We start from the raw sequence: 25,007 nt of genomic DNA, 5'->3' as shown, positions 1-25,007 counted from the left end.
ATGAAGATGGCAGATTGCAGACTAAGATGTACAGCGTGGTGTCATCTTTGTTTTCAAAGAGAGGGGTGGAGAGAACACAGATGGTCTCCTCTGTGGAGAGAACCCGAATACATGAAAGACGGCACAGCCACACCACCAGCCCAGAAGCAGCTCTGGGAGGCTACTCCAGATGGGAATCAGGAGCACGGGCCCTGGAGCCACCCCAGCTGGGGCTCCAAGAGTGGCTCTGCCACCTGGACGAGCTCAGCCCTCCCAGCTCTCTTAGTCCCAACCAGGGCCTGGGGCTAAGAGGTTGGTGGACTGCGGGCACACAGCACTGCACACAGGGCTGGGCGGAAGGCACTCAACTTGGGGAGGGTGCCGAAGACACCTGCAGGGGCGGGCCTACCCCACCTACCCTGGCTCCCACTGCCCACCCTACAGAGAGCTCCAGAAACCACAGCGATGCAGGAGGTTATCTGGGAGTAACTGGAGCTCGCCTGCTGCCTGACAAGCCTCCGATCCAATTCTAACTGGATCAAAGTTGCAAGGTTGCAGCATTCGGAATTCCAGACGAAAAGCAAGGGCCTCTGTCCAGGATCCTTCTCAAGGGTTTGCAACATGGGGTCTGGGGCAAAGGGGAGCTCCCCCTGAAGCTGGGCCTCAAGTATCTTCTAGCCCCCAGAGGAGAGCCCTGGGGAAACCACGACTGTAAAAATAACAATACTGAATGGCCAGCTCCAGACACCACCTTGCTTGACTCTCAAGAGCACTGCAATTCTCAAGAGCCAGCATTTCTGCTGTGGGGACCGAGGCACACGGAGGTGGAGTCACCTGTGAAGGTCACACAGCAGGGACGTGGCAGAGCTGGGACTCGCCTGTGCACAGCCTACTCCTCCTTAGCACCACCCGCCTGTCCCTGAGCCTCAGCGAAGCTGCTGAAAGCTACCTGAGACCCAGGAGGGTAAAGCAGGGGCCCTCGCTAGGCAAGGTTCGTGGGACCCAGCCAGGGAGCCCAGGGGCAAAGCGAAGAAGAACTCTCCTCGGAAGCCATGATCTGCACCCGCCTTTCAGAGAGGGGCCCCCAGCCCCGCCCCTCAACAGCAGTCCCACGAACACCTTCCACTTGCGGAGGCTGGTGCCACTGTGTGCTCTGTGGGAGGACTCCTGTCACCCTCCCGCAACCCTGTGTAGTAGGTACTGCCATTCACTTCATGCTAAACGACAAGACCGAAGCACAGAGAGGCTCATCTGCCCACCTACAGAAGCCAGGGACACAACCCAGGCACTTCTACCTCCAAGAGCACTTCTCCCATCGGTATTTTTCGGAACCTTCCCATCCTCATTTGGGCGCGGGGCCAGGGGAGGGACATGGGGGGAGCCACATTCGCCCTACCAACACTGGGAAGGGCACAGTACAGGGCGAGCCCAGGCTCTGGGCCAGGAGCTGTGGGGACCTTGCCGCCCAATGCGCTGCCTGCCTTCCACACCAGCTGGGGACCTCACAGTGGGTGAAAGGGCAGGCTCTGGGGGATGGCCTGGGCGTGGATCCCAGCTCTGCCCCTTCCTGCAGGCCAACACAGGGCAGGCTGTGTGCCCTTCCTGTGCCTCGGTGGGTGAGGCACTAGAGGGTCCTATCAGGGTGAAATGAGACCCTGGACATAAAAGTGCAGAGAGCAGTGCCCGGCACAGTGAGGTCTCAGAAGGCTGTCATGAGAGTTCGCCCAGCCGGCCTGCAAATGTGAAGTGTTTCTGTGCACCAGGCTTGTTCAGGGCACTGAGGATGCAGCAGGGGACAAGCCCATTGGGGCTCCTGACCTGAAGGGGAAGACAAGTGTGTTGAAGCTCCAAGGTGGGGGCCAAACAGGGAGACTCCTTCTCAGAGGGCAGTCAGAGGCGGCCTGAGGAGGTGATCTTTAAACCAGGACCTGAACAATGGCCATCCCCAGTGCCTAGAACAGGCCCTTGGCACACAGCTGTGAAATAAACGAAATGGAGGGAAGGAGGCAGGGGATTGGGAGGGAAAGGAACCCAGGCAGAGGGAACTGTGTGGCTAAGACCTCAGGGCAGGAGCAAGCTGGGGTGTCTGTGGAAGGCGCACAGGTGCCAGAATGGGTGGAGCCAACAGAGGGGAGTGAAGGAGATGAAGACAGGGAGGAGGGCAAGCCCAGACCACTCCGGGCTCTACATGCCACCATGTTAGAGATCTCGGTCTTATCCTCAGCACCACAGGAAGTCGCTGAAGGGTTTTAGTCACGGGGGAACAGGCTCCGATTTCTGTTTGAAGTCAGTAGCTGCTGTGCGGGCTACAGACTGGGGGTAGTGAGAGGAGACCCCAGCATCCTCCACAAAAGAGATGCTGGTGGCAGAGGAGAGAGAAGTAAGAAAGGCACTGGCGCTGCGTGTGCCAAAGGCTGCCACAGGCAGGCCCTGCGCCAGTGCCTTCATGTTTACCTCCTCTCCTGAGCCTCCTAACAGCCAGGGAACTGAGCCCCACTGAGGGAGGGATGTGGTAGCTGGCCTGAATCCAGGGCCTGAACCCCAGCCCTGGGCCATCCTGCGGGGCACCGCAGAGAGAAGCTCGGTGAAGCGGAGGTGGCAGGGCTGTCCTTCATGCACAAGCAAGTCCTCATCACTCCGGGAGTGACGGCTGACTGGGGGGACTCTCCCCTAACCATCACCTCCCTGACCTGGAGGGGCATTTACAGCTGGAGGGCATCTGGGGCCCTCTCTGTGTGCGGATAGCCTTCCTTGTGAGAATAAAATAAATTAATATATGTAAAGTCCTCGGAACAGGATCTAGCTCAGAGAATTTGTTTTAATTATTTTTTCTTCATCCAACAAACATTTACTGAACACCCATTTGTGTGCCAGATACATAAATAAATATAAATGCCCCACTTGGTGGACAGGTGCTGTGAAGAAAAGCACAGCTGGGGAAGGGCAAGAGAGCGAAGGGAGGCAGGGCAGGATGCACCGGGGCGGCGGCACTGGGGCAGAGACCTCATGGACTCGGGGAGAGCTGTGATGGCATCTCAGGAAAGAAGGCCTTAGACAAATGCCACAGCAAGTGCTGAGGCCCTCGGGCAAGAGATGTGCTGGGCATGTTTAAGGAACAGCAAGGAGACATGCGGCTAAGTGAGAGTGCCTGTGGTAGGAAACGTTTCTCGAGAGGTCGCTGGATCATACAGGACTCTGTAGGACACAGCACAGACCTCGGAGTTTACTCTAAGTGATAGTAAAAGCCATTCAGAGTTCTAAGCAGAGAAAATACATAAGATTTACATCAAGGCCAGGCACGGTGGCTCACACTTGTAATGCCGGCATTTTGGGAGGCCGAGGCAGGCGGATCACCTGAGGTCAGGAGTTCGAAACCAGCCTGACCAACATGGAGAAACCCGTCTCTACTAAAAATAAAAAATGAGCTGGTCATGGTGGTGTGTGCCTGTCATCCCAGCTACTAGGGAGGCTGAGGCATGAGAATCACTTGAACCCAGGAGGAAGATGTTGCAGTGAGCCAAGATCACGCCATTGTACTCCAGCCTGGGCAACAAGAGTGAAACTCTTGTCTGGAAGAAGAAAAAAAAAAAAAAGATTTATATCAAAAAGATCACACATAGCCAGGCACAGTGGCTCATGGCTGTAATCTTAGCACTCTGGGAGGTTAAGATGGGCGGATCACTTGAGCCCAGAGTTCAAGACCAGCCTGGGCAACATGGTGAAACCCCATCTCTACAAAAAACACAAACATTAGCCTGGTGTGGTGGCAGGCGCCTGTAGTTCTAGCTACTAGCGAGGCTGGGGTGGGAGGATCACCTAAATCCAGGAGATTGAGGCTGTGGTGAGTCGTGATTCTGCCACTGCACCGCAGCCTGGGCAACACAGACCCTGTCACAACAACAACAACAGAAGGATCATACTCATCTGATGCACTATTAAGTATTCTTGCCTGCCAAGACCAGGGGTCTGCAAACTTTTTCCATCAAGGACCAGAAAGCGGGGTGTGGTGGTTTGTGCCTATAATCCCAGCACTTTGGGAGGTCGAGGAGGGAGGATTGCTTGAGACCAGGAGTTTGAGACCAGCCTGGACAACACAGTAAGACACTGTTTCCACAAAAAAATTTAAAAATTAGCCAGGCATGGTAGTGCGCACCTGTAGTCCCAGCTACTCAGGATCCTGAGGCATAAGGATGGGTTAAGCCCAGGAGTTTGAGGCTGCAGTGAGCTATGATTGCACCAATGCACTCCAGCCTGGGCAACAGAGCAAGAACTTGTCTCATTTTAAAGAAAAGTTTTAAACTTAAAAAATTTTAATTGCCGGGCGTGGTGGCTCAAGCCTGTAATCCCAGCACTTTGGGAGGCCGAGACGGGCGGATCACGAGGTCAGGAGATCGAGACCATCCTGGCTAACCCGGTGAAACCCCGTCTCTACTAAAAAATACAAAAAGCTAGCCAGGCGAGGTGGTGGGCGCCTGTAGTCCCAGCTACTCGGGAGGCTGAGGCAGGAGAATGGCGTAAACCTGGGAGGCGGAGCTGGCAGTGAGCTGAGATCTGGCCACTGCACTCCAGCCCAGGTGACAGAGCAAGACTTCGTCTCAAAAAAAAAAAAAAAAAAAAAAAAATTTTTAATTAAAAATTTAAAAGGGCCAATTATTTAAATTTTTTAGGCTTTGCAAGCCAGTCTTTGTCACAACTACTTAACTCAGCCATAGTAAGCCAAAAGCAGTCAGACTATTCATGAACAAATGGACATGGTCATGTTCCAATAAAACTTTATTTACAAAAATGGAAGGCAGGGCCCTAGTTTGTCAACCCTGTTTTAGGCCTAATTCTAGTTTACAAGAAATACAGACATGGGGAACAAAAGTAAACAACACCAAAAGGCAATAATATGACACACCCAGAAGGTGTGACACTCTACAAGACAACTAGCCTGGCTTGTTAAAAAAATAATAAATAAATAAAAAATCAATGTTTTGGGGAGGAAAAAAAAAGACAAAGGGCTGGACTAGATTAAATAAAACAAGTCAAAAAGACATGTACCTTGAATGAATCCTGGTTTGAAAAACAATGTTCTAAAGGTTGCATATCCTTCAAAAGGTAACTAAAGAAATTCAAGTATGGCATGGATAAGGAGAAGTTACTAGTAAACAAAAATTATTATCATCTCAGGCGTGACAGCATCATGATTCTGTAGGAGAAAGTCCTTATTCTTAGGAGATGCCTACTGAAACACTAAGAAGTGCCACTAAGTAAGAATACAAGTTCAAGTTCAGCATAAAACACACCCAGATGAGGCAGACACGGTGAATGCAGGCCTGCAGGGTCTAGGAGTGGGGCACCTGGACGTCCATTCATTATACTATTCTTTCAACTTTTCTCCAAGTGAAACACGTCTGCAGTGAAGTGGGGGACAGGGAGGAGGGTCTCTCAAGCTGGAGAGGCAACCAGGAGCCCAGTGAGGAGGTGCTGCAGCACCTCGCCAACGAGCAGTCACCAACCGGCACCCACCTACCCTGCGACCCCTGCCTCCCTCCCCAGGCTTAAGAGAGGCCAGCTGACATCAGCCTATGTGGGCCAGAGCTGTGAGGACAGCATCAGTCAGCCAGGAGCAGAGTGGAGGGGGCCTCCCTCTTGCTGGGTTTCTGGCTCACCCCCTCCACCCATCCATAGTTAAGGTCAGAAATCTGGGACCTGGTCTCTTAGTAGTTCCAGCAGTTTTCTCTTTGCCAACAGCAGCAGGTACCAAGAAGAAAAGGCAGGTGGGGCTCTCCAGCCTACAGAATCTGGGTAAAGGAAAGGGCATGCTGTCTTGTGAAAATGGAAACAAGACCATCTCTCCTGCCTACTAAAACACTTTGCCAGGTACTGCTGCATCAGCCGCTCCTGTTTATCATCCCCCTGCATCGTGTAACAACCCTGGGACAAATCCCAATTTATTAAGCACCTGCCAAGCCCTGTGGGGATCTCCAACTGGAGTCCAAGGCCTTGGCTGAGCTCTCCAGCTTCGAGCGCCTCCACTTCCCCTCTTCCAACATTCCTGGCCCCTTGGTTCTCTAGTGACACAGAACCCCCTGTGGTGGCTGGGATGTATGAGCTATTTCACCTCCAGGCCTTTGCATATGCTGTCCCTTCTGAACTTTCTTCCTTGCTATCTCCGTGGCCAACTCCTATCCAGTCTTCAAAACCCAGCCCCCAACACCCAGGACCTATACACCTACTGGTTTTGATCTGTTTTTATTGGCCATTCATGTTTTGGTCCATAGTTTTCAACTGAGTAGCACCTCAGCTGGCTTGAAATGGTAATTTTGTTCCCCTCAGTGGGGCAAGTATATTTTTTACTTTGGGAGGATATGCAACGATAATTATAGTATAGATTATAGTAACAAGTCTCATGATACTGTAGGCTCCTGAGCTGTACTGTCCAAGAAGGTAGCCACTAGCCATATGTGGCTATTTAAATCAATTAAAATAAACTAAAGAAATCCATTCCTTGGTGGCTGTATTTCAAATGCTCAATCGGCACAAGCAGTCAGCACAGGCAATTGGCACAGGCAATCGGCAAAGGTGCCTACTGGACAGTGCAGACACAGGGCGTTTCCACAATGGCCGGAAGTGTTCTTGGACGGCACTATTTTAGGGCTCTCCAGAAGGTCTGCTGAAACCTTACCCCATAGATAAGCTAGAAGACTGTTTCTCAAAGTGAGGTCCAAAAGGACAAAGTGGGAAAAAGAAACATTTCCCACTGATTACAAAGGACTAAGCTCCTTAATATATAAAGAGCTAATACATAAATAAGAAAAAGACCAACTATCCAACAGAAAAATAGACAATATAGACAGTTCAGAATAGGAAACTCACATGGCCCTTGAGGGTCAAACTCATCCACAGAGAAAGAAAGGAAAGTTAAACACCCCAAGGTGCTGAATTTTTCCACTGTTCAGACTGGTACAAATCCAAACGTGTGAAAACACAAGGCCACAGGGGCACTCTCAGACATCGCCTAATGGAAACATCGCAAAACTACAAACTCATTTTCCCAGTGACTCGGCAACCCTGCATCTAAGCACTCGTCACACAGGTCTACCTGTGCACACATCGAACAAGACAGACATGGCTATTTCACTGCAGCATTGCTTATAATGAGCCAAAAGCCGGAAGCAACCCCCATCATCACAATAAAGAACAGCTAAATAAACACACTTGGGACACGCATATCCAATTGTCAAAAAAAAAGGGAAAGCAAAACATGAAACAAAGCAGCCGCATCTCTCCATATATCAAGGCAAATTCTCCAAGGTACACTAAGGGAAAAGCAAGTCCAGAAGCATGTACAATGCGACCTTTTGTATTTAAAAAAAAAAAAAAAAAAAAAGGGCAGCAGGGCACAAAGGTCTCCCTCTGCTCTTAGAGGGCACCTAAGAATAGTGATTAACTGGGGGGCGGGGAGGTGGACGGAAAGGGCAGGGTGGGGGAAGCTCCACCTTACACTGTTTCAGTTTTGAAATAGATGAGTCTTTATCATCTCTTCTGATTACTAAATTGATCTTTTTAAAATGACTCTCTGGACCACCTGCCTCAAAATCAATAGAGATGCTCATTAAGAACGTAGTTCCTGCCAGGCGGATAGCTCACGCCTGTAATCTCAGCACTTTGGAGGCCGAGGCAGGCAGATAACTTGAGGCCAGAAGTTTGAGACCAGTCTGGCTAACATGGCAAAATCCCGTCTCTACTAAAAATACAAAAATTAGCCAGGTGTGGTGGTATGTGCCTGTAATCCCAGATACTCGGGAGGCTGAGGCAGGAGAATCACTTGAACCTGGGAGGCGGAGGCTGCAGTGAGCTGAGATGGTGCCACTGCACTCCAGCCTAGGCAACAGAGCAAGACTCCGTCTCGAAAAATAAAAATAAAAAAAGAAGGTCGGGTATGGTGGCTCGCACCCATAATCCCAGCACTTTGGGAGGCCAAGGCAAGCGGATCACCTGAGGTCAGGAGTTTGAGACCAGCCTGGCTAACGTGGAGAAGCCCTTTTTCTACTAAAAATACAAAAACTAAGCTGGGCATAGTGGTGCACGCCTGTAATCCCAGCTACTCGGGAGGCTGAGGCAGGAGAATCGCTTGAACCTGGGAGGTGGAAGTTGCAGTGAGCCGAGATCATGCCACTGCATTCCAGCCTGGGCAACAAAAGTGAAACTCCATCTCAAAAAAAAAAAGAATGTAGTTCCCTGACCCTGGGCAGATTTCCAAGTAGTCACAGGTCTTGAAGCGAGGCCCAGCGGTCTGGACTTTTCATGAGCTCTGCCTGTGATTCCAATGCACCCACAAGTCTGAGGGCAGAGTAGGGTCTTCAGACTAAGAACCCCACCTCTTCACAGCCCCAGCTGGGGAGACACCCCCACCACCAGAATTGCAGACTGGAAACCCCTATGTAGGGTCCCAGGGAAAATCTCCATCTGTACCTTTCCTCCTCACACCAGGCTTGGTCCCTCTCAAGGGTAGCCACACAGAGGCCCAGACTCACCTCTCGTCTGGAGAATCCACGTGGAAGGTCCTCTCGATGACTGTGGTCCACTGCAGGCAGCGTATGACGAAGGTGTTGGGCCGCGGCCTCTCGGTCTTCATCAGCTGGCATTCTGCAGGCAGAGGGAGTAGACAGCAGGGGGCTGAGGGGACAGCCCTGCCAGCCTGCAGCCCAAAGTGCCCGAGCCACCTCCCACAGGCCCAGCCCCATGCCAGATGGTGCTGGGGACACTCTAGGGACTGAGACAGCCCTGGCCCTGCTCTCACGGGGCTCAGGGTCTAGTGCGTGTGTGGAAAGAGAGGAGCCCACCAGAGAGTGATGGCTCCATAGACAGGGCCGCGATGGGGACAAGCCCAGAGGTGTGCAGAAGCTAAGAGGCAGCATCCAACCCAGCCTGGGGGATGGGGGGACTTCCCAGAGGAAGCAGCTTCTCTGAACTAAGCCCTGAAGGAAAAGGGAACTTAGAGGGTACATGGAGAACAGACGCCCAGAGGTGAGAGGAGGTTCAACATCCTCAGCGGGTGGCCAATTCTGCTCCAAGGGTAAGGAGGGGTAAGTGAGAGACAGGCCTGGAGAGGTGGGCTGGGGCCAGCCAGGCAGGGCCTTGGAGGCCATGGGAAAGAATCTGGACTTTGTCCTCTGGGCAGCAGGGAGCCACAGAAGGCTTTAGATAGGGTAGGGACACAAACAGATTGAGACTGATCCCTCTGGTTGCCATGTAGAGGGTGAGACTGAAGGTCAGAAGGCCAGGGAGGTGGGGAGCCAGCTAGGGAGGGTGGGGCCAACCAAAGCGGAGTCCTGCAGACAGGCCATGGGGAGAGGGCACCGAGGACCAGGCCCAGGCCTCTTGGCCTGCTGTCCATGAGACAGAGACAGGAATAGAAAGCTGGGAGAGGCCTGACGGTCAGGTTGCGATGTGGCAGGTATGAGGGACCTAGAAGACACTCGGGGAGACGTGTCCAAGGAGCAGCCTGGGACAGGCTGTGAGTTCTAGCGAGACACTGAGGCTGGGAACAGATGTGTCAGGGTCACCAGCACATGTGGAGAGCAACCATGAAAAGGCTTCACGCAGAGCAGCATGGGACGGATGCTGGGTTCCAGAGCATGGCAGGAGAGGACGGTGGTCTGAGCTAAGGCCCTGGCGGTGGAGATGGGGGTGCCTCTGTAATGTTCTTAGCAGGCAGAACAACAGGACACGGTGACCCATCAGGTCAGCAAGGAAGGAAGGAGGAGGAAAGGGGCAGGGGTGTCGATAGGACTGTATTCTCCAAGGCTCAGTCAAGGGCTTGGGGCTTGTGAAACTTCACTGCCAGGGTCTGGTTGGAAGGCATCCCTTTGGGTATCACGGAGGGACAGATGTTGCGAGGCCAGCCCTGTGACCGGCTGAGTGGGAAGCTGAGACCCCTCTACGTCCGAGGGACAGAAGATGGAGGCTGTTACCAAAGCGCAGGATGGGAGGCACCTGCCACCAGCTGGGGACCCCAAGGCCTGGCCGACAGAAGCTGGCACCACAAGGAGGCGACGCATGGGGCTGGGTGTGGGCAAGTGCCCTGGCTTCTCCTTCCCTCCCACTCTGCATCTCCCCGCAGGACAGCCCCACCTGGCCAGCTAACAAGGAGGGAGAGCAGGGGAAGGGCGAAAATGGATCCAAGGGCAGGTAGGCCCAGGAGAGGCCCAAGGCTCAATGACCAAGTCCCACGAGCCCCTAAGACCTGCCAGCCATTCTGTGAGCACCAGAACACTGACCCACTCACTCATCCCAAGACACACCTGCTACAGAGAAGTTGTTTAAGGGGGGAAGGGTCTGATCAGGGGCCTCGGGCCTCTCCTTGTACCCAATGAAGGAGCCGTCGCTCTTCAGCAGGAAGTACCGTGGCCTCCAGGTCTTGATGTATTCACCTGAAATGAGGCAGGAGGGGAGGGAGAGAGGTTAGGACAAGGTTGAGCGATGTCCCAGGTGGGTGGCAGGAGGCCCAGTGTGATGGTGACTCACAAGGGGTACCACGGGGCGGGGGGGCGTGGGGGACACATGAGAATGCCTCTCCCGGAGGAGCCCTCCAGGTGGCCCCTGCTGACGCAGGCTGGGGCGCTGGGCTGAGCCCGGGTGATCCACAGGTCATGCCTGGCAGGAAAGTGCCAACGGCAGTGTCCTGGGGCACCAGTTGCCTCCTGGCAGTTGCAGGAGCAAGCTGTCTGTGCCAGCTCCTGGCCTGGTCCCAGGGGAGGCCCAGGCTTCCAAACACACTTGCCCCGTGGCCCTGTAAGGCCAAATCCCACAGACTGGGACTCACCAACAAAGCTGTGCAGGTAGATCAAATGCCAAAACACCTCTGTGCCAGGGGGGTGGCACTGCTGCCACACCCTCCCAGCACCCCTTGACTCCTTCCAACTGTTCTTCACCACGAATATCCAAGTACCCTACACACACACACACACACACACACACACACACGAACCCACTCCTTAGCTGCTAAGGATTAAAAGGAGATGGTGAAACACAAAACCTTACACACAAATGTCCACAACAGCGTTATTCATAAAAGCCACCAAGTGGCAACAACCCCAATGTCCACAACAACGAATGGATAAACAAAATGTGGCAGATCCATACAATGGAAAACCATTCTGTCATAAAAAGAAATGAAGTACTGAGACGTGCTGCCATGTGGAAGAACCATAACTCATGCTAAGTGAAAAAAGCCAGTCACAAAGGGACCACATATCATTATGATTCCATTTATACAAAATGTCAAGAATAGGCAAACCTATAGAGATGAAAAGTAGGGCCTGGCGTGGTGGCTCACGCCTGTAATCCCAGCACTTTGGGAGGCCGAGGCAGGTGGATCACCTGAGGTCGGGAGTTCAAGAACAGCCTGACAATCATGGAGAAACCCCATCTCTACTAAAAATACAAAATTAGCTAGGCATGGTGGTGCACGCCTGTAATCCCAGCTACTTGTGAGTCTGAGGCAGAGACTCCTTGAACCCGGGAGGCGGAGGTTGCAGTGAGCCGAGATCGCACCATTGCACTCCAGCCTGGGCAACAAGAGCGAAACTCCGTCTCAAAAAAAAACAAAAACAAAAACAAAAGCAAACTGACTATGGTGACGGATGCACAACTCTGAATACACTAAAAGCCACTGAACTGTATACTTTAAATAGATGAATAATGGAGTGCATCAATTTTACCTCAACATTGCTATTAAAGGCCAGCACAGTGGCTCCCACCTGTAAAATCCTAGTACTTTAGGAGGCTGAGGCAGGCTTAAGTCTGGAGTTTGAGACCAGCCTGGGCAACACAGTGAAATCCAGTCTCCACAAAAAATTTTTTTTAATTAGCCAGGAGTGGTGGCGTGTGCCTGAAGTCCCAGCTACTCGGGAGGCTGAAATGGGAGAATCACCTGAGCCCAAGAAACTCAAGCCATGATGGTGCCACTGCAGTCCAACCTGGTGACAGAACAAGACCCTAGCTCTTAAAAAATAATAATAATATTAATTTACAAAAGCCTCCAAAAAAAAACACTTAACCAAGGTGGTGAAGGGCTTGTATACTAAAAAACACTGTTTAAAGAAATTAGACCGAGACGGGCGGATCACGAGGTCAGGAGATCGAGACCATCCTGGCTAACACGGTGAAACCCTGTCTCAGGGCCAGGCGCGGTGGCTCAAGCCTGTAATCCCAGCACTTTGGGAGGCCGAGACGGGTGGATCACGAGGTCAGGAGATCGAGACCATCCTGGCTAACATGGTGAAATCCCGTCTCTACTAAAAAACACAAAAAACTAGCCAGGCGAGGTGGCGGGCGCCTGTAGTCCCAGTTATTCGGGAGGCTGAGGCAGGAGAATGGTGTGAACCCGGGAGGCGGAGCTTTCCGTGAGCTGAGATCTGGCCACTGCACTCCAGCCTGGGCGACAGAGCGAGACTCCGTCTCAAAAAAAAAAAGAAAGAAAGAAAGAAAGAAACCCCGTCTCTACTAAAAATACAAGAAAATTAGCCGGGCGAGGTGGCGGGCGCCTATAGTCCCAGCTACTCGGGAGGCTGAGGCAGGAGAATGGCGTGAACCCGGAGGGGCGGAGCTTGCGGTGAGCTGAGATGGCGCCACTGCACTCCAGCCTGGGGCACAGAGCAAGACTCCGTCTCAAAAAAAAAGAAAAAGAAAAAGAAATTAGAGATCTACATAAATGTAAAGATAGCCTACGTTCATGGATGAGAAGACAATATTGTTAAGATGGCAATACTACCCAAAGAAATATACAGATTCAATGCCAACCCTATCCAAATTCCAACAGGCTTTTTCTTTTTTCAGAAATAGAAAAGTCAATCCTCACATTCACATGGAATTTCAAAAGGCCTCAAAGAGCCAAAATAATACTGAAAAAGAAGAATAAAGTTAAATACTTTCCAATTTCAAATTTACTATACAAAGCTACAGTAATCAAAACAGTGCAGTATAAGGACAGCCATACAGACCAATGGAAGAGAATTCAGAGCCAAAAAATAAAGCCAAATATCTATACTCAATTGATTTTCAACACAGGTGCCAAGATCATTCAATGGAAAAGAATAGTTTCTTCAACAAAGAGACTATATTTTTTCAAAACGAAAGAAAAGAAACCTAGAAGAAAAAATATCCTTACAATATTTTTTGTTAATTTAAATACTGTTCCTTGCGGAGCAGGGAACAGTGACCCATAGGTAATGTGCCCAGAGTAGCCTATCCTCACAATCTTATCCCTATTCTGCAGATGAAGAAACTGAAGCAACTGGATATCCACATTCAGAAGAATGGAGTTGGACCCCTACTACAAACCATATACAAAAATAAACTCAAAACGAATTGACCTGAATCTAAGAGCTAAAACTACAAAAAACATCTAAGAATACATATGAGTAAATCTCATTACTTTAAATTTGGCAATGAATTCTTAGATGACACCAAATGCACAAGCAACAAAAGAAAAACTTAAAGTGAACTCATCAAAATTAAAAACCTTTGTGCATGAAAGGACACTGTCAGGAAAGTAAAAAGATATCCTACAGAAGGGGTGGAAATACCTGGAAATCTAATAAGGGTCTATTAACCAGAATACATAAAGAACTCTTACAATGCCAACAACAAAAAGATAAACAGCCTGATTTTAAAATGAGCAAAGGACTCAAATAGACATTCCTCCAAAGATACACAAATGGTCAACAGAGAGATGAAAAGATGTTCAGCATCATTAGTCATCCGGCAAACATAAATCAAAATCACGATGAAGGCCAGGCGTGGTGGCTTACACCTGTAATCCCAGCACTTACGGAGGTCGAGGCAGGCAGATCACTTGAGGCCAACAGTTCACGACCAGCCTGGTCAACACGGTCAAATCCCATCTCTACTGAAAATACAAAAGTTAGCCGGGCATGGTGGTGCACACCTATAGTCCCAGTGCTTGGGAGGCTGCGGCCTGAGAATTGTTTGAACCCAGGAGGCGGAGGTTACAGTGAGCTGAGATCGCGCCACTGCACTCCAGCCTGGAAGACAGAGCAAGACTCTGTCTCGAAAAAAGAAAACACACACACACACACAATGAGGTACAACTTTACATGCCCAAGGATGGCTGTAATGAAAAAAAACAAGTGTTGGCAAGGATATAAACTGACACCCTCATGGACTGCTGGTGGGAATATAAAATGGTGCAGCTCCTTCTTCAAAAAGTGAATAGAATATATCACCCCAAGGCCGGACACCCCAGGGCCCACCTCAGCTTGCCCACCTCTGCCAGCTGCTACTCAGAAAGATGGGCACTGAAAAGGCCAAAGAGTGCAGGTGTGCACATGCGTGTGTGTAGGGTACAAACCTGAGACAGGTGTGTCAGAGTTAGGCCATCCCAGATGACAGAGCAGGCCTGTGGCTGGGTCACCTGGCCCCTTGTAACATGAATGGGGACACTCAAGACCCAAAGAGGCCAAGACTCATGTAATGCCATCAGTAACCCCTGCCCCTCCGACAGTTCCGCACCCATCCCAAGGCTCTCACAGTCCAGCCTAGTGAGCCACAGCCTCCGCACGCGCAGGCCACGGGACAGGAGCCCATGACCCTGTGTACTAGCATACCACCCACTCACCATGCCAAACATTCATTCAACCATTTACTGAGTGTCTACTATATGCCCACCATTTTTAGATGTGCTGGGGATACCACTGTGAAGAAGCCCCATGAAAATGCCTACCCTCGTAGAGCTGATGACATCAGAGGTCTGGCTCGTTAACCCACTTTACGGATGTGAAACCAAGGCTCAGTGAGGTGACATGGCTTGCCCACAGTTACAGCAAGAGGAAGCAGCGAACCAAGGTTAGAACCTTGATAGCTGCCAAGGCTCAGGAAGCTCCATCGACAACCCCAAACTCCAGGCTCACGCTGGGGGACTAGGCCAAGGGACCTTGAAAGCCATCTCTGTCCAGAAAGAGCAGCAGGAGACCAATCTCCTCTGCTCAGTCAGGTGCGGAGACTGCTCCCAGGGAGGGGCCTCCATCCCTCATCGCTGCTCCCTGTCTGCAGGCTGGTACAGTGCAGGATGCACGGCTCTTCCCGATGCCCGTGGCGCCAGCGCCGTCAGCCTCCTGCTCCTCTCTGAACAAGATCACTTACTCAGGACTCACTGGCTGTCACCTCTGGCATAACTGTGAGGCTCACTCCCCGACTTCCTTCAGGCCTTTATTCAGATGCCCCCTTCTCAGCGAAGCCCCCTCTAGCCACCCTGTCTGCCTCAGGCCCTCCCATCCTCACGTTGCTTGTTTTTCCTCCATGGCTCGCGCCACCGTGTGACACGCTTGTCTGCCTGTGAGCTGTCTGCCTCCCCATCAGCACCCAAGATACCAACACGAGGATGGGCTGTTTGCCTGTTTGGCTCACTGCTGGACCCTGGAACCTAGAACGGTGCCTGGCCCACAGGCGCTGCTCAGCTCGTGTTTGCTGAATGAATGCAAGTGCTCACAGGGCAGCCACCCCCACACCTGGGGCCCTTCCTCCCAGCGGGAGGCCCATGGAAGCTGGCCCGGGACAAAGTCATCTCTCAGCACGTGGCACTTCTCCCCATCTGCCTCCCAGTCTTGCTTGGCAGCCACTTGGGGACAAACAGCCCTGGGGTCAAAAAGGGTCTCTTTCCTGTCCTAACTTCACTAAAAGGGGACCTCAGCTTCCCACTAGTACAAATGGATTAGATCATGCATCGGCTCACGACATCACAGGGTTGCTCTTGTCTGGAGTGCCAAAGCCAAGGTCCTTTTCCATGGCCTGCAGGCGTGACATGGCTGGACCCTGCGTTGCTCCCCTGCTTGCCTCCCCCAGCTCGCCCTCGCTCACACTGCTCCAGCCACGCTGTTACCAGAAAACACCAGGCACATCCCCACCTGGGAGCCTCCGTCCTTGCTGTCCCTCTCCCTGGGACACCCTTGCCCAGCCAGTGCCTCACCTCCTCCAGGCTCCAGGCCTCTGATCACTGCCCTTTCCTCAGGGCAGCCTCTCCATGCCCCCCCGCCCCCAGCCCACTGCCCTCACTCACAGTTCCCACTTTTCACCCCAGCACTCGCCACCTCAACATTCCATGTCTACTTATTTACTGTCTGCCCCACCCCCACTGGAACGTAAGCTCCATCAGAGGACCACTGTGTCCTGGGGCCCAGGGCTACCTGGCACAGCACACAGTCAATGAATACTTGCTAACTGAATGAATGCTGAATACTGCCTCACTGTGTTACTTCAGTGATGTGACTTCCCCTCTCTGGCCCTCAGTTTCTTCATCTATAAAATGGGGCTATGAATGAGCTCACTCATGCACAGGCAGATCCCCACTCTCCTGCCCAGGTGACCGCTGAAGGAGTCCATGAAACAGGGGCATAAGCAGCTGTGGGTCTGGGGCTGCGGAATGCTGGCTCCTCAGGCTGATAAGACCCTCTGCCTCTGCCTCTCGGGGCACAGCTTCCACGAGGAGCCAGCGTGGGAGAAGGAAGCAATCTGGCGGGCAAAAGCGGCCTCTTACCGCGCTTGTGGAGCCAGCCTTCTTTGATGACAGACACCTCGTTCATGGTGGCAGCGTGGCACGCTGTCACCTAGCTCGGGACAGCTCAGGGCAGCAGGACATGCAGGAGGCGCCGTGGACAGGGCACAGTCTGCAAGACAAGAGAGGAGTTGGTCAGGGTAGGAGGGGATTCCACACCAGCCCCTTCCCTGAGGACACCGAGCTCTGAGGCCCTCTGGCTGCTCTGCCCACTCGGCAAAGGGTAAGGCCAGCAAGGGTGGTGTGGAGCCCTGCTCTCAGGGATCCATTCTGAGCAGAGAGATGTGGCCATGTCCCCAGAGACCCCAATCTGGGGAAGCAGAGCTCCCTGGCCTAAGCGCAGGCCAGACCCCGAACTCAGGACACTCATGCTGGGGGGAGGTGGCCCCTCCACCCACAGTGACTCCTGACTGAGCGAGCATCGAGGTAGCCGTGCCCTGTCCCCCGTGTCACTCCTATGGCCCAACACTGAGGTAACCCAGTATGAATCAGACAGCCCAGGGCACCTGAGGGAGTGTGCAAAGCCACCAGCATCTGCCTGTCCCCTCACCATCTTACACACACACACACACACACGTGCACACACGCGCACACAGAACCACCAGCATCTGCCTGTCCCATCTTACACACACACACACACACACACACACACGCACTCTTTTCTCTCTCTCCTCCCCCTCCCTTCTTTCCAAACCAGGAAGCCACCAACCTGCCACCTTCAACAAACTAAGCACACTCCCGTCCCCCCATGCCATCCCACGCCACTCCCCAAGCCTCAGCGGCCTCCCTCCCCCAGTCAGATGATAGAGTAAAGACAGGTCTCAGACAGCCCAAGATCTTGAACAAGAAAGCAACCTACTGCGTATGCACGGTCTGGGGCCTAGAAGCCAGTCCCGGGGGCTTGACCAAGGCCCTGGTCCCTACCCCAAGACCTCCACTTCTGTCCTCAGGGACCAGCAACCGACAGACTGAGGGACGCCGAGGCCACTGCTTCGTCTCAGGTTCCCGGGGCAGAGGGGAGGAGGGCGCAAGGCAGCGCCAGCTGGGCCCCTACCTGGAGCCTGGGGCCTGGCCAGGGTCCACAGAGACCAAGGCGCCTTTGCCTTTCCCAGCCTGGGGTTATTTGCGGACAGCAGGTCGGGAGCTACGGTGGCCCCCAGAGAAGTGGCAGCTGGCTCTAGGGACACCGTGGGCATCAGCTTTCTCTCGTGCCCCAGGGGAGCTGGTGGGCCGGACACGCTACTGCCTGGCATGTGACAGTGGCAGGCTGCCCAGGCCCCAGGCAGAAGGAAGGGAGGTAAGTGGGAGGAAGCGGGAGGAAAGACAAGATGGACAATGACAGGGAAGTAAACAGGAGGGTGAGAAATCACATTCTGGGCTCCAAGCTGCAAAGGCAATGATGTGAGGCTGGGAGCAGCAATAAGGGGCTCCCCTCGCCAGCAACATGCCCGGCACCCCACAACCCCAACACACAGGACTGCCAGACTCTCCATCCTCAACATCCCCACATCTCAGCTGGGCACAGTGGCTCACGCCTATAATCCCAACACTTTGGGAGGAAGGCAGGAGAATCCCTTGAGCCCAGGAGTTTGAGATCTGCCTGGGCAACGTAGTGAGAACCTGTCTCACTATGTAATTTTTTCTACAAAAAAATTAAAAATTAAAAAATTAGCCAGGCATGGCGGTGTGCACCTGAAATGTCAGCTACTCGAGATGCTGAGGCAGGAGGATCACTTGAGCCTGGGAGGTCAAAGCTGCAGTGAGCCTTGATGGCACCACTGCACTCCAGGCTGGGTGACAGAATGAGACCCTGTTTCAAAAAACATAAATATGTATATATTTCTATATCTCTCACTGTTCTGTGCGTCAACCTCTAACATGACCACCTCTCCCCATCCTGCCGGCAGCCTGGCTCTAGTCGGGTCTGCCCCCACCTCATCCCCGAGTTCCTACGCTCCACTCTTGCTCCCTTCCCACTCACCCCACATTCAGCAGCTAGAGGGATCCTCAACGCTGAACCTGTCTTTCTCCTGCTCAAAACCCTTTGTGGCTCCCTGGTGTTACGAGGAAAACAGCCAAACTCCTCAGCTGAGGATCCAAGACCCTTCAGGACCTGGCCTCTGCTGCCCTGCGTTCTAGGTGCATGAGCTGAGACGTGCACCTAGAAAGCCCTCGGGAAAGGCTAAGGACCATGACATTGACCTCTCCAACCTCTCCGCCCCACCCCACTCTCCGTGTTACGCTTCTGTCACTCAAGCACTTCCCTCTGGCCTCCATCAGGGACAGGGCCTCCTTCTGGGCATTCTTTTCCCTCTTCCTTGAGGTCTCAGCTAAACCAGTGCCTCCTCCAGGAAGGCTTCCCACCTCAGAGGCTGCACTGTGTGCGCTTTGTGCACCCTCGAAGCAACCCTCCCAACACCCATAAACGCTAAGGCAGTGGACCAGCAAAGCATCTGATATCTAATGAGCAAAGGAAGAAAGAGGCCAAATGCCCACAACGGATCCCCACCCCGGGAACAGACACAGCCAGGGACACACCACCAGACTCTCTTCACGACACCAATCTTTTCTGGGGTGCATCCTAGGCTCCAGATGGTACCAGCAATAGAATGTCACTGAGACACAGCCCTGCCTTCCTGAGGCTCACAGTCTGGTGGGAGGGGCAGAAAAATACACAGAGACACAAATCATCAGGTGATGGGGAGGCTGGAGAGTGGGAAGAAGAGGATGTTAGCTTGGTGTGGGGGACTTGTGAGCAGACGCCCGAGTTAACTGAGGGAGTGAGCTGTGTAGACACATGAGGAAATGCATTTCAGCAGGGGAACACAAAATGCAAGGACCTGAGGCAGGAGGAGGCCTGGTGAGCGGAAAGTCAGGGAGAGGTGGACAGGGGAGAACACCAATGGCCTTCTGGGCTATGGCTGGGACTCAGAGAAGCCCATCCCCTACGCGGACCTACACCACGCCTTCCCTGATGCAAGCTCAGTTCAAAATACTTCCCACATCGCTGGGAGGGAGAACTCAGAGTCCAAAGGAAGGGCTGATGTGGAGGGAATAGAACTGGGGCTCCAAGTCCCATCTCCCCGCTCGCTGGCCCACAGCAGCCCAGGGACATTGACTCTTAGGACCCCCATGATGCAGCAGCACTGGGGCTACTGGCAGCACTAAAGCACCCACTGTGGGCCCAGGACTCGGCGTACTGCGTGGTGCCCAGTGAACAGCCAAACGCACGGCTGCCGTTACTCCAGAGAGAAGCAAAGGCAGACAGGTGTGACCAAGAGTGGTCAGGGTTCCAGAGTCCGAGAGCCAGCTGGGTGGCCTTGGGCAGGGTGCCGGTGCTCCCATGGAGTCACTCCTGAATGTTCCCAACACCCCATCAGACAGTCGGTGACCATGCCCAGGTGAGGACAGAAGCTCAGAGAAGGGAAGCTGTTTACCTTGGGTCTCCCAGCCGAGAAGCAGTGGAGGCCCTGGCCGCTGCTGGGATCAACAGAGTTGCTTTTTACAATCTCATCTCAGCAACTAAGGAATCAGCACAGCTGGAGGGAGAGCAGGCGGAGCAGTTGAAGATCCCCTGCGTCCCGCCTGGATCGTTCCCTGTCCTCCTACTGAGGGTGGAGCCTCATCTGAGGTGTTCATGACGCAGTCCTGTGGTGATGAAATACCAGCCACTGCAGCCAAGAAGATGGCCTGCTCACTGGGGGGCTGCCGACGGAGGACACCAGGCGGGGGGACAGAGACTTGCCTGTGGAACCCCCGCAGCACGCCCTGCCGAGGGGAGTCCCTGCACGGCCCCACCCCACTCACTACTTCCTAAGGTGCCTGGGCATCAGTCTTCTGAGGGCCTGGGCCAGAGCTGCAGCTGCTGACTAAAGGCAAGCCACCTGGGAGCCAAGGTAAAAAGAGCAAGAGCACCTCACAGGAGAGGACACCCACACAACCAAGAAACACACGTAATCTCATTAGTTACAGGGAAATGCAAATTACAACCACCTACTTGGGATGGCTCGAATTTTAAAAACTGACAAGGCCAGGTGCTGGCAAGGATGCAGAGGAACCAGAACCCTTACTAACTATTGGTGGGAGTTGCAAAATGGTTCAACCACTGTGGAAAACTGTTAAGCAGTCAAAATTAAAGCTCAATATATGCCTACCCCATGACCTAGCAATTCCTCTCAAAGAAATTAGTGTACGTACAAAAGACTTGTACTAGAATGCTGACAGTGGCAATACTCACAGTAACCCCAAACTGGTTAACAGACTGGGAGTCCACCCACGAGAGAATGGATAAACAAACACATAGATCCACAGTAGAACACGACTCAGCAACGAAAAGGACTGAACTGTTGCTAAATACAGCACAGAAGGGGTGAGAGAACGTTACAGAATGAAAGAAGTCAGACAGCACTCTGCCCACGCCCGTCCTGCAGTCTGGAGCCCTGTGACCACTGGAGTCAGCTCCCACCCCTCCTCCTCTCGAACCCACCGCCGTGCAGCGTAAAAGCAGCCCCAGGACCCTACGCAGCCTGCACTATCCCTTTGCTTCTCTGAAGGCACTTCACTTCAGCAGTGCCTGGCTCCCTCAGCTGCCAGGACACACCAGGACAGTCCACCTCAGGGCCTTGTACACACTGCACCCTCAGGTGGAGACTCGGGCCCCGCCCCACTCTCTTCAGCCTCTGCTCACATCCCTTTCTTGAGAAGCCTTCCTAACCTCCCTAGGCAAAGCATGCCCACCCTACCTCCCCTTACCCTTACCCTTCATTTTCCCCAAGCACCTATCACCACCGATGTTACCGTATGTGTTTGTTTACGCTAACTGCCCACCACCCGCACTGGAACGTCAGTACAGCGAAGGCAGGACCCTTGGCTGCCTTGGTCACAGTTGGATCCCCAGAGCTTTGTATGGTGCTGGGCACAGAGTGGGTAATTTTTTTTTTTTTTTTTTTTTTTTGAGGCGGAGTCTGGCTCTCTTGCCCAGGCTGGAGTGCAGTGGCCGGATCTCAGCTCACTGCAAGCTCCGCCTCCTGGGTTCACGCCATTCTCCTGCCTCAGCCTCCCAAGTAGCTGGGACTACAGGCGCCCGCCACCTCGCCCAGCTAGTTTTTTGTATTTTTTAGTAGAGACGGGGTTTCACTGTGTTAGCCAGGATGGTCTCGATCTCCTGACCTCGTGATCCGCCCGTCTCGGCCTCCCAAAGTGCTGGGATTACAGGCTTGAGCCACCGCGCCCGGCTCAGAGTGGGTACTTAATAAGTATCTGTGGAATGAACGTGTACAGAGTGAAGCCCTGTGCCCGAAACAGGCTCAAAATAAGCTCAATTCCTTTCCTTGCCACTTACTAAGTCCTTTTTCTCTCGCCCCCTCTCACTGACCTGGTTTTGATGCCAGACAGCACAGATGGGCTAGGGAGGCAGGTGGGGAAGCAGAGATCTGCGTCTCTTGGAGCTGGAGCTGGTGGGTGGGGCTCCCTTCCTGGTGTTGCGGAGGCTCACTGGGGAGGTGGCAGCGACCTCCTCAGGAGCCTCTGTCGCCTGCACTCAAATCTGTGCCTTTCCACAGTGCTCAGAGGAAGACTTGCTCAGGAGATAAATTCAAAGACAACAGGAAGCTGGACGTGGTGGCTCACGTGTGTAATCCCAGAACTTTTAAAGGCTGAGGCAAGAGTATCTCTTGAGACCAGGAGTTCAAGACCAGCCTGGGTAACATAGCAAGACCTTATCTCTACAAAAAATACAAAAATTACCCAGGTGTGGTGGCGCACACTGTAGTCCCAGCTACTTGGGAGGCTGAGCTAGGAGGACTGCTTGAACCCAGGAGGTTGAGGCTGCAGTGAGCTATGACTGCATCACCACACTCCAGCCTGGGAGACAGAGCAAAACTGCGTCTCAAAAAACAAAGAAACAAACTAAAAAAAAAAAAAAAAAAACACTGGTCGGGCATGGTGGCTCACACCTGTAATCCCAGCACTTTGGGAGGCCAAGGCGAAAGGATCCCCTGAGCCCAGGAGTTTGAGACCAGCCTGAGTAACATGGTGAAACCCTGTATCTGCCAAAAAAATAAAAATAAAAATATAAAAAGTAGTCAGGCGTGGCGGTGTGCACCTGTAGTCTCAGGTACCTGGGAGGCTGAGGTGGGAAGCTGACTTCAGCCTGGGAGGTAGAGGTTGCAGTGAGCTGAGATTGTGCCACTGCACTTCAGCCTGGGTGACAAAGCCAGACTCCGTCTTAAAAAAAAAAAAAAAAAAAAAGCCAAAGACAACAGGAACTAGTGGTGTAACAGGCGGCATCTGCTCATGGGAACTCAGCAGAAAGGCACCTGGGGCAAGACAGGAGGGAACCAGCTCCCTCATCTGCCACAAGTCATTCACCACTCTACAAACTGGTCCCAGCGTCTTGTGAGGGCATTCTGGTAAAACTGATAAAGTGGAAAATGTCCATGTGCTTGGAAGAATTTCTCCTGCAGAAAATGCCAGTGCCGGGGCACAAAGGTTCTAAGGTGGGAATTCTCAGCCTCAGCACTAGTGACATTTGGGGAGAGAGAATCCCTGATGTGGGGACTCTTCTGCACCCTCAAGAGGTTTGGCAGCATCCTGGGTCTCCAGTCTAAAGCCAACAGCACACCCTCCCCCTGGTTATGACAATCACACGTTTTCAGTCATCACCAAACGTCTCCTGGGGTACAAAACCACCACCAGCTGAGGACCGCTGTCCTAAGTATGTACTGCTGAAATAGGGAAACCTGGCAACAATCTAAAAGCTCACAACAGGGGTCCGGTGCTATAATATTGGTTAATAACATGACTACTAAAAAGAGCAAGGCTCGGCCGGGCGCGGTGGCTCAAGCCTGTAATCCCAGCACTTTGGGAGGCCGAGACGGGCGGATCACGAGGTCAGGAGATCGAGACCATCCTGGCTAACACGGTGAAACCCCGTCTCTACTAAAAAATACAAAAACTAGCCGGGCGAAGTGGCGGGTGCCTGTGGTCCCAGCTACTCGGGAGGCTGAGGCAGGAGAATGGCGTGAACCCGGGAGGCGGAGCTTGCAGTGAGCTGAGATCTGGCCACCGCACTCCAGCCTGGGCGACAGAGCCAGACTCAGTCTCAAAAAAAAAAAAAAAAAAAAAAGAGCAAGGCTCACATAGCCCATACCACGTGCCAGGCCCATCTGAGTGCTTTGCACATACCAATATAACCCTCACAGCAACCCTCTGAGGCAGACATTCCTACTGTTTCTATGATAATGAGGAAACTGAGGAACAGAAGTGAAATGACTTGTCCTATGACCTGATCTCAGGAAGTATAGGCGGCCCGGCTCCCCCACGACACCGTGCCACACAGCCTTCAGAGTCAGGCAGACCTGGACTGGGGTCCTCTCTTGCCCACTTTCTAGCCTCCCAAGCCTCTGTTTCCTCCTGTCCCTGCAAGGACAGACAGACAGGGCTTTCATCACAGGCTCACACAGGGAAGGGCTCAGCACAGCACCCAGCGCATGAAGAGGGTCTGGCCACGCAACACAACAAGCCATCCTGAGCACAGAAACACAGAAACCAGCCCCGCTGTGCCGACACTAAGGCCATCAGCATTCGCTAACGAAGGCTCGCGGCACAACAGAACTCAGGTGAGATGCCTTTTCTGAGACACACACGCACATGTCCTATCACCTCAATTCTACAATGTGTATTGTTTCACATGCTGACGTCACTGAGATTGGCATGTACCTCGCAATCCATGGATAAAACTCACCTATCGCATTCTTTTCAGAAAAGCAGTTGTATGATCAATAATGGACCTTAGAGGACACACTGTCTTAGACTTCAGGGCATGAGGAGGTATGTGTTTAAATCTCACACGCATAGAAAAAAGAAATCCAAAGGAAATAACCCACACTAACAGAGGCAGGAGAGTGGGTACAGGAGTCAAGGCAGCCTCAGGAACCAAATGCCAGTGTTTCAGCCCTGGCTGTGTCACCTGCTGTGGGACCCTGGGCAAGTCACCAAGTCATGTTCCCTTTCTTCACCTCTGTTTCCTCATCTGCATATCAGAGATAATAACCACACATACCTCTAAGGCTATTGGGAGGGTTCAGTGAGTTAATCCACATAAAGTCCTCCCAAAAGAGCCAGGAAGGGCAACTGCTAAACACGTATCAAATATTATCATCATTGGCTGGGCGCGGTGGCTCATGCCTGTAATCCCAGCACTTCGGGAGGCCGAGGCGGGCAAATCACAAGGTCAGGAGGTTGAGACCAGCCTGGCCAATATGGTGAAACTCTGTCTCTACTAAAAATACAAAAATTAGTCGGGCGTGGTGGCGGGTGCCTGTAATTCCTGCTACTCAGGAGGCTGAGGCAGGAGAATTGCTTGAACCCAGGAGGCAGAGGTTGGAGTAAGCAGAGACTGTGCCACTACACTCCAGCCTGGGGGACAGAGCAAGACTCCGTCTCAAAAAAAAAAAAAAAAAAAAAA

At 52.7% G+C, this 25,007-nt stretch overlaps 1 protein-coding gene across 4 annotated transcripts in view; it reads right to left on the bottom strand.

Annotated features, from left to right (window-relative positions):
* Positions 1 to 25,007, bottom strand: part of AKT2 (AKT serine/threonine kinase 2) — a 52,493-nt gene that overhangs the window by 15,415 nt on the left and 12,071 nt on the right. For 2 of the 4 annotated variants that reach the window (XM_025366645.1, XM_025366644.1), the window contains exons 2-3: positions 10,272 to 10,400; positions 8,502 to 8,613 (exon numbers count right to left, since the gene is read on the bottom strand). In XM_025366645.1, the coding sequence (XP_025222430.1) occupies positions 8,502 to 8,602 (101 nt within the window). In that variant the 5' untranslated portion in view covers positions 8,603 to 8,613; positions 10,272 to 10,400. Of the gene's footprint in view, positions 1 to 8,501; positions 8,614 to 10,271; positions 10,401 to 16,522; positions 16,653 to 25,007 lie in introns of all 4 variants that reach the window. The other 2 variants (XM_025366643.1, XM_025366646.1) reach the window with 2 other exon arrangements.

Source organism: Theropithecus gelada, chromosome 19 (assembly GCF_003255815.1).
Source record: "Theropithecus gelada isolate Dixy chromosome 19, Tgel_1.0, whole genome shotgun sequence".
Taxonomy (NCBI): Eukaryota; Metazoa; Chordata; class Mammalia; order Primates; family Cercopithecidae; genus Theropithecus; species Theropithecus gelada.
This window is presented reverse-complemented; position numbering and strand designations above follow the sequence as displayed.